Source organism: Jaculus jaculus, chromosome X, assembly GCF_020740685.1.
Source record: "Jaculus jaculus isolate mJacJac1 chromosome X, mJacJac1.mat.Y.cur, whole genome shotgun sequence".
In the NCBI taxonomy this organism is placed as follows: Eukaryota; Metazoa; Chordata; class Mammalia; order Rodentia; family Dipodidae; genus Jaculus; species Jaculus jaculus.
This window is the reverse complement of record NC_059125.1, coordinates 136,492,582-136,502,761: the sequence shown is the minus strand read 5'-3', so window position 1 is coordinate 136,502,761 and position 10,180 is coordinate 136,492,582. Positions and strand designations below refer to the sequence as shown.

Below are 10,180 nucleotides of genomic sequence, written 5' to 3'. Positions count from 1 at the left end.
CTTTTCAGCATTTTGCATAGGATCCAGGACCCATAGGATCTCTTACTGTGGATGATCAATAAGTGTTGGAAACATGACAGTATAGGAGGTACATTCCCTAGAGTAGGTAATAGGAAATGAATTTCCTGGCATTCCCATAGAGATCCATGACATAATCAGAAAGTGCAGACATTGCCTGACAGTCACAGTTCCCATGTAGGTAGTCTCTCTCTCTCTCTCTCTCTCTCTCTCTCTCTCTCTCTCTCTCTCTCTCTCACACACACACACACACACACACACACACACACACAAAACACACACTGAGGAGGTATCATAAGCCAAGTCTTGAGGATGCTAAGGTGGTTCCTGTTACTCCCATCATCCAGTAAATATAACTTGCTGGCAAGCATGTAGGGTTTTCATTGGGCACAATTACTTTAAACTCAAGGGCAAGAGCAACATCCAATTGTGGGGAGGCTATCTTGACTATCTGAGGGAATTGCTCCATGATCCTTTCTAATAATGCTTTCCTTCATCAAAGGCTGATTACTTTTGTACTCACAGACCAGGTAATCCACCAGTATCTCTGATTTTCTCTTTAGAATATCATTCTCTGAGTTCTAATTTGATGGTAGAGTCCGAGAGGAAGTGGCCCTTCCTACCATTTATGGCTTTTTCATATATCTTATGTGCATCACATTTACAAGCATTTCATGTACATACAGCTACCTGAGTGAACTGAGGGAAGATTCATTGCAGTGAATACCCTCAAGAACTTGGATCTGATATTTGACATATCTCCCTTCTCATGATTATGTCACTTATGCTTTCCACTTGGCCTGATGAGGAAAATTAGTTATGGGACAATGTAGTTTGGTTAATAGAGCAGGTAATTGGGATACCTGCACAAGCAAAATGAGATAATTTGTACTTCTTCAGTTTGGAATATATTGACTTTAGCAACCATGACAGCTGCACTCATTCTTGTTCTGGTCAGTCTGAATATACTACTAAGGTGCCTCCTGGCTCCCTTGCAACTGTTTGTGCCTCATCATTTCTACTCACATTTGGTACTGTTCCACTATCCTTGAATTTTCAAAGTTTTCTGTGAGTCTATGAAACTTTTAAAATAACTACAAAGCTCGCAAGGCACAAATTGCCATTGAACAAAAGATCACTGATACTGCAGTTAATCTTTTCAAACTGGTAATTAATTTGAAAACATGCTTTATTCATCCTTACCAACTAGGGGCATCATAGTGAAATTTCCTCAAAGTATTTATCCTGCAATGTCATCCTTACCCTCACTCTCCTCTTTGCTCATTCCCATTTGCCCTCAGCATGGCTTTCTCTGACTCTCCTGTTTCAAAAAACATGGATGGGTTTGAGACGTACAGCTTATTTTTATCATGTATTTTAGTTATTTCCCATTTTGTTTTTTTCACACTTTCTTACATACACATTGCATTATGAAACCATGTACCTCACATTACACTTCTGTAAGGGCCATTCCCACTGTACTCCTTATTCTCCTCTCCTTGTTCCAGTGATTGTGTCATAGAAGAGAATTATTTCTTCTCCCCCAGAAACCATTAAGTGAATGTGCTTACCTCTTCAGGAAAGAGAGTTTCCTCACAAGTCTCTTCCTTATCCATAACTGATATTACACTTATGAACTTGAAAATAGTTGTGTCATGATTTCCTCATGAAGGGGGACAATCCTCATTCAATGAACCATTATATTACAGAAGATCTCATGTATGCCACATGGGCCCTAAACTCCAGATATACTTAAGGAAGGTTTAGAATTTCTATCCTCCTACCTCTGCTTCCAATGGGTTGCTATCAGTCCTTTCTCTTTTCTTGGTTTTTGAGGAACTGTCAAGAGTGAAATCATTATCATCTCCAGGAACTGAGATCTCTGTACCCATTATGGCAAACTGACACCCATACTAAGGGCTGTGTAAATGAGACATATGTGTTTTTTTTTTTATTTTTTCTAACATTTTCTTATTTTTACACTAAATTTCAGGATCTTTTTACTTTTATTGGAATTATATATCTTACTGTTCAATTAGAACCTCCTAGAGATGATACATTCTATATCACACGTAAAAATGAAATTAAAAATCCTTTTCATAATGGAACATAAAATATTTTCCACTTAATATATAATTATTGTTACCATCTTCCACAGTGAAGGCCCAAGTGAAAATCAAGATAAAGGGAGGAATTGATTCATATTTAATGAACATGCCCAGTGCACAATGTGAAGACTTCCCAAGAACAGATGTTGAATTAGTGTGTGTATAATGCCTCAACAGTCATTTAGAAATCCAATATATGACCGTTTATTTCTATTTATTCTTTAATAAGGAAATGTAGACACATTTTTTTAAATTGGTTAAGAAATACTACATGATTAAGACCTATACAACTTTCAAATAATGTTATTTAACCACAGTAAAGTATAAGGAACACTTAAATGTACATTTAACAAAGACAAAAGTTGGAATCACTCAAGTTAGCAAGTAACAACGTATCACTTTATATTCTGAACTATAAGAAAGACTTTGTTATACAAATCAGAAAATTTATTTAAAAATATACTTATAAGTGAGAAGAACAAGCCAGAAAGTAGGTTCAATCTCAAAGGAAATGAGTAACTCGGGTGTCCCATCTTCTTAGAGGAGAGAGACTTGCCTTTAGAATGTCCCATGTCTTCCCATGCCACCCTCTGAGACAACATCAATTTTGCCTTTTTCTTCCTCATCCCACCAGGCATCTTCATAAGGGGGTGTATCACTGCGGGTTACATATTCGTTGTACTTGTGCAGAAAGTCCAGGACATTCTCCATGCAGGTTTCAGTATAAGCTTTGGGACCCCATAGGAATTCATAGGTGGGAGGATTACTGTCACCAACTTGGCGGTACTCCAGGTACTTTTCCTGCACTAGATCTTGGGTGAGGACCTTCCTGGCATCCCCAATGATGATGTGTGGAATCCCATCATAGATGCCTATGTTATTCAGGAATAGCCAGATTTTCTCCTCAGGGGCACAGCGGCGATTTAAGTAGATGACACTCAGGACAGAAAACAGAATCCTCCTGGTGGGGAGGCCCAACTGGCTGTGGTCACTCCCATCATCCTTGAAATGTAGTTTGTTGACAAGCTTGAATGTGTTGGCATTTGGCTGCTCTTCTTCCAACTCAAGGCCAAAACCCATATCCAGGTGTTGGCAGGCTGTCTTGAGGATCTCGGGGAAGTGATTCTTGAAGGTTTTGTTGACGACTCTCATCATTTCTCCCCTCACCAAGGGTTGATTCATTTTGTACTTGCTGAGCATGTATTCCATCAGCTTTTCTGTCTTGGTCTTTAGAAGATCATACTTGGGGTCCTCACTAGAAGAGTGCAATTCACTGGATCTGGCCCTGGAGGTGACTTGGCCCTGGTCCACTTTCCCAGGCCCTTTCAGACTGACACCTGTACCAGTATTTGTGGGGCACACAGGTGACTGAGATTTGTGGGGAAAGCCAGTAGTAGATGTGCTAGGAAGACCATCCTCACTAGCAAGTGCAGAGAAGGGGGGTGGCCCTGCATCTTCTGTTGCTCTGCCTTGAGCATCACTGAGCTCCTGAGGCTGAACTTTGTTTTGTTTGTATCTTTCTTGAGCACGCGCCTTACTCTTCTTTCCTCGGGGCATAATGAGTATGGTCAAGGATGGAGGCTGGCAGGAATGTTGGCAGCAGAGAAGGTGACAGTGAAAGCTGCAGCAGGAAAAAGAGACACTGTGAATCCATTCAGCACATTGGCAGTCTTTGCATTTAATCTTTCCTGCCCTCCCCTTTCCTGATTTCCATAAATGCAATGCTCTTGGAACCTATGGCCGCTCTCTCCACCCCTCCCCACACAAAGGCTCTAATCAGCTGGTATGTACTGCTGAGGTAGAGCCATACTTCCTGTCCTCTACAATCTAAACCCTGCAACTTCCAGAGACAAAGTCCTGAGATACTTACTTGATCTAGCGACATTCCCTGGGACCCCAGGAATGATAGTGTTCAGAAGCTTCTGTCCACTTCGTTAACAAGGTTCACAAGTTTCTGAGAATATTTTAAAGCCATTTCAATCTTTATGGTCATTTTTTTGTTACTCTGTCCCTTATCATTCTTACTTTGACAAAGTGTACTGTTTAGCAAACCCTGCTCTGGATACTGTGTACAGACATTAGAATGAGGTTATCTCCCACAGGAATGAAAGGAAGAAATGAGGGGATGCCTAACATGCCAGCTCTTCCCGTGATTTCTGTCTCCATGGCCATGATCACAACAGGGTCAGGCTTCTAAATGCCTTTGTTCTTTCAGGAATTCCTTCCCTTGTGATCACTGAGTGTCCCATATATCAATCTGCTCTGTTATCAGGGAGCTGGGGTTAAGTATAACAATTCTACAAAACAAAGTTTGCCTCCCCTTTTTGAGAACACATTTCAAGGAAATGAGAGAAAATCTACTTTATGCAGCTTGTGCATAAGCTTCTGTGTAATTTCTAGGCTGCTTCAAGGTTCCCATTCACATTCCACTCTTGTAACAATAGGAGTGTGGTGGTTTGATTCAGGTGTCCCCCATAAAGTTAGGTGTTCTGAATGCTAGGTTCCCAGCTGATGTATATTTGGGAATTAATGCCTCCTGGAGGGAGTGTATTGTTGGGGGCGGGCTTATGGGCTTTATAGCCAGTTTCCCCATGCCAGTGTTTGGCACACCCTCCTGTTGCTGTGGTCCATCTTATGTTGGCCAGGGGGTGATGTCCACCCTCTGTTCATGCCATCGTTTTCCCTGCCATCGTAAAGCTTCCCCTCGAGCCTGTAAGCCAAAATAAACCTGTTTTTCCCAGAAGCTAGTCTTGGTTGGGTGATTTCTACCAGCAATGCGGACCGGACTGCAACAGTAAAGTGGTACTGAGGAGTGGGGTTGCTGCTAGACACCTGACTGTGTGCCTTTGGCCTTTTGGAGCTGATTTTCTAGAGGAATGTGTGACGATTTGAAACCTTGGCCTAAGAGATGCCTTACAGTGCTGTAAGTACAGCTTGCTGGTCTATCCTGGTCAGAGCTGAAAGACCTGAAGGCAGTAAGAACTATGGACTGTGAGGTTTGGCTCATGAGGGTGAGAAAGAGCTTTGCCTGGACTGGGCTAGCAGTTTGTGTGAGAAGCTTGCTCTTATGCCCATGTTCTGAGAAGTTGTGCAGGGTTGCTTTGCGTAGAAAGGAACTGGTGTGTGCAGAGGGATATGGCACAGAAAAAAAAAAAAAAATCTTTGGGTGAACTGTTGCCCGTTCAGCTGCAACTGATAAATTACAACCTTTGAGACTGGGCTAGCTGACCTGTGCTGGGGCAATAAGAAGAATGTAGACTCTTTTGAAGGAGCCTGAGTGCTCAAGGAGTGTCCTGTTCTTCAAAGTCTGCTTTATTCCCCCCTGAATTAACAAACTGGCACCCTACCTGGTATCGTGGAGTATAAGAAATGCTGGAAAGAGGGTCATTGAGTTTGCAACACGGTCTTGTGTTTTGGAAATAGCCATGGGCAGTGTGAAGCGGGTTTGCTGGTTGCCTGCATAGAGACCCCATGGGGCCATGAAGATGAACCGTGGCTTGCGGTGGAGATCCAGCAGAGATGCCGGGACCATGAGATGGCTGCCAAGGAGCTGCCGGCCCGATGAAGTTTCCCAGGACTGTGAGTAGCCTTGCTGGAGGGGTGGAATTGGAATGCCAGAGACTTGTTGCTGGTTAGAATTAACGGACTTTAAGATTTGTCACTGGCTAGAGTTGCTGGACTTGAAGCTACAGAGTTTGATATTTGCCCTGGTTGTTTTAAATCTTGTATTGGTTGATTGTTTCTTTGCTATGCCCAATGCCATCTTTTGCAGTGTGAATATTTATTCTGTGCCATTATGGGTTTTTTGAGGTTATTTTTTGGTATTATGGCTCAGTTAAAAGATCTTGGACTATGGGGATGTATGAACATCATTGGAATTGATCAAAACTATGGGGACTTTTAAAATCAGACTGAATGTATTGTATTTTACATCATGCATGGATATCAGTTTATGGGGGCCAGGGGCAGAATGTGGTGGTTTGATTCAGGCGTCCCCCATAAACTTAGGTGTTCTGAATGCTAGGTTCCCAGCTGATGTATATTTGGGAATTAATGCCTCCTGGAAGGAGTGTATTGTTGGGGGCGGGCTTATGGGCTTTATAGCCAGTTTCCCCATGCCAATGTTTGGCACACCCTCCTGTTGCTGTGGTCCATCTTATGTTGGCCAGGGGGTGATGTCCACCCTCTGCTCAGGCCATCGTTTTCCCCTGCCAACGTGAAGCTTCCCTTTGAGCCTGTAAGCCAAAATAAAACTCTTTTTTCCCAGAAGCTACTTTTGGTTGGGTGATTTCTACCAACAATGCGAACCGGACTGCAACAAGGAGGTTGATCAAACTTTTTATACTAATATTTTTCTGATTTCCTTTTCAATGTTCATCTAACAAAAATTCCTATCAGTATGATATTTTGAACATGTATGTATATATTGAATTTTTTAATAATATTCACCCACATTGCCTACATTCATCCCACCCAAATCCCCTGGCTTGTCTGAATCACATAACCTGCTTATTTCTAAATTATATTTGATGTATATTTATTCACATTTTCATGCATTGTTTCTAAAGACAGGTTCTCATGCAATCCAATGTGCTCTCAGAATTGATATGTAGGCAGTGTTCATCGTAAACATCCTGTATTTGGGGCCCCATCTCTCCAGTGTTAGGAAAACTGGGCATGCCTCAGGTGTGCTTTTCCCATGCTACTCTGCACATTGAAGCCAGGGCTTCATCCATGCTCGACAAGCCCAGCACCAAATGAACTACCTCTTATGTATTATTGCATCACTTCTTGGATCACAATAGTCACCAGTTCTCACTGTGACCTCCGTCTGTGGTGCACGCAGTCACAGACCCCGTGGGAAAATTAACCAACAAGCCATGTGTGCTCATTTGCCCCCTCTGAACACAAGTTGTTAGCTTATTTTCACATTTTAGGGAGGTAGGTATAGGGTGCCTCATCTCCCAAACTCCCCTGAGGAGCTGGCGGGGATGATGAAGTCAGGCTGCTCTAATGTTGCCCAGTGTCTTCCCAGGGAGGCCTCGTCAGGGACAACAGTGTGGAGCGGGCGGCTCAGCGTGCACACAACCTTGCTCGCACATGTTCCACTTCTGACCAAAGCTTGTCTAAACGATGGCCTCCGACTCGTCCTCCTGTCTTCTCTGGCTTCTTCTCATGTTCCGGCTGCCCTCCAGGAGACCTGAAGAGCCAGAGTCCATGTCACCCCCTCCCCTGGGAAAGCCAGCCCACTCAGCTAGTCTTAGGACCTAGAAAAGAACCCCGGACTGCGAGAAGAACGCGTTCTGTCCGTAGAAAATGCGTTTTCTTACCTCCTCCACAGACCACTCCTAGGACTCAGCGGCTGCCGCCAACTGATCAACGGCGGCCAACGGAGAGGAAGACGCTCTCGCACTGTCACGCAGGAAGTGATGCACAGGAAGTGACGGAGGAACACTTCTGGTCACGGGCCGGCTCTCACTGACAGCAGGTCCAGCTTGCTAACAAAGCAGTGTTTTGGAGTCAGGATGGAGCTGGGCCTGGACTTCCTCACTGCACTCATACACATGTTCCCCAGGCCCTACCCTTTGTTCAGTCTGCTGCACCCTGCCCAACCTGCCTGACACTGACATGACACAAAATTGGCCACACCCCTTCGTGGACCCTCCCTTTCCTTAACACTCCTCCTCATCCTTCCCCGAATGCCTGGCTCCAGTGGACATGGAGCTCCATAGCTTGGCTTATTATTGGTGGAAGTCCTTGTCTTTTCTTCTGCTGTCTATCATAAGCAGTGCACTTGTGCCTACTTTTGCACCACTCCTCCTCAAGAATACTTTCTCAGTCTTGAATACAGTGCTCCCTGCCTCAGGCACCCATGATGGACAGTATGCCATGCCCCACCACATACCTATCCCTCTGTTTTCCCATCTCCTAATCCAAAACAGCTGGCTCACTGCAGTGAACATTCAGGTTCACGCCTAGTCTCTTATATTGACAATCGTGCAGGAACTCTCTTTACTTAGCTTTCATACCGCTGTAGATGATTCCTCTACCCAGTCCGGACTCAGTCTGTTTTACACATGGTCCACTGCCAGAAACTCTTATGTGTCACAACAGATTGTACCACAGCCTCGGTACCCTCAGTCACACTCATATCTCTTTAACAACTTCTCCACCTTCATCATTCTACTGCTCCCCTGTGGCCTTTTGAATATGAATGTAAGTCTTTGCTATGTCAGGAAAGTTTGATTAAGCATATGCTTCCTACCTAAATACTTAGCACTCTGCTTGGAAACAGGTTTATAAGTGAAGGTGGAACTGTAATCCAGCCCTACTCAGTATAAAGAGCTATTTTTGATAAGGTTTCTCGTGTTTGCTTATGGTTAGGCATTTGTCCCATCAAAAATAGTTTCAACAGGGGTAATTGGTACACTGGAGAGGAGCACTTAATATAATGAATCTGACCTCATGAGTCTTTGTCTTTGGAATGTGTTTGAGTGAGAAATATAAAATCACTTGTTACTTTGGTCTAGAGAAGCCTGACAGTGTTGTAAGAAACACTTCATGGGCTTTTCTGGCATGGGCTTGGAATTATAAGTGTTGAGACAACTGTGGACTAGCTTAATAAATTTTCGTGGGGGAAAGTGAGAACAATGTCGGTAGTGGGCTTTTGCATGGAAGACTAGCTACATTCTCCTGCCCATGCCCAGAAAGGTTCACCAGTATTGGATTTTCAAGTACTTGGCTTCTATAGTTGGCAAAAAACCAGTTCAGAAACATACGATACATGTATGACTTCTCAGAGGAAAACTTTCTTGAAAATATAAAATTACAGGCACAAACACTCGTTTTAGGTTATGTGAGTAAGCTGAAAATATTAGGTTGTTTGCCACAATTATTGAGCAATACACTGTTTTACTTTGAAAGACTGGAAATATGGCCCTGATGGTGAACCATTGAAAGATGGTGTCTTGAAAGAAGACAGGTGCCACATTTATCCTCCACACTGGATTTATAACTTTGACTATCACTCTATCTTGGTGCTTGTTTGGGAGTCATAAAACATGCAGGACAGTGGGTGATGTCAAGTGCCACACAGTTTTGAGTTTGGGAAATAGCCCAAGGTCAAAGTGAAGCCTGGTTGAAATCTCTGTGTGGAGCACCAGAAAGCCAAATGTATAAAGGTGAACATGTTCCTGGTGCTGGTGAGATGTGGAATGTGAAACAAGGATGTAATTCTTCTTCTGTGGAGCTCAGTAAGGCCATTGCATGAAGATGAAGCACTTCCAAAAGCAAGGGCTAAGATACCACATGCCAAACAAGGGTGAATCCCCTGGATGGAGACCAAGTAAGACTGTAATATGGAGCTATGCATGTGGACTGTGGTTTCAGGGTAGATCTGAAGATGTGTTGGATAAACCATGAGTGTGGATCAGCTGCCATGTAGAGCTGCTGGAGCTGGATGGAACTTTTCCCAGGCTCTCACCACCCCATCTTACAGGACGCAATTGGAAATACAGAGAATTTTGATACTGTGTGTGAGTGTTGCACTTGAACTGAAGATGTTTGATGTTTACCTTCTGTTTATTGATTTATCATTGGTTCAGTCACTCCTTGGTATACCTTTTTACAATGGGAATGTTTTCTCTGTTCCATTATGTGTTATACTGTATGTAACTCATGTTATAATTTTAGATGGCCATCAGCTAATAGACAGTCTTAAATTTCATATGAGTCATGGAAATTATGTAAAATTAATCTTTCATGGAAAACTATTATATTTATAAGCTATCTGAACTTTGAGACCAATTTTCTTCCATTTTATTGTTATTTATTTGCAACCAGTAAGAGACACAAATTGAGAGAGAAATTGATACATATATATACACACATTTACATATACGGAGAGAGAGAGAAATTGAGAATGGGCACACCAGGGCTTCCTCTTCTGCAAATGAACTCCAGCAGTCACATGGGCAACCTGGTACATCTAGCTTTAGGTGGATACTGGGAAATCAATCCAGTCTGACAGGCTTTGCAAGAAAGCACCTTAACAA

At 43.0% G+C, this 10,180-nt stretch overlaps 1 protein-coding gene across 1 annotated transcript; it reads right to left on the bottom strand.

Annotated features, from left to right (window-relative positions):
• Nucleotides 1-2,684: 2,684 nt before the first annotated feature.
• Nucleotides 2,685-3,683, bottom strand: LOC101612841 (melanoma-associated antigen B4-like). The gene has a single exon (XM_004653819.1). The coding sequence runs from the start codon at nt 3,681-3,683 to the stop codon at nt 2,685-2,687; it is 999 nt and encodes a 332-aa protein (XP_004653876.1).
• Between the last annotated feature and the right edge of the window lie 6,497 nt (nt 3,684-10,180).

Excerpts from the sequence above, each read along its gene's own strand:
- LOC101612841 (XM_004653819.1), bottom strand. The coding sequence starts at position 3,683 with ATGCCCCGAGGAAAGAAGAGTAAGGCGCGTGCTCAAGAAAGATACAAA.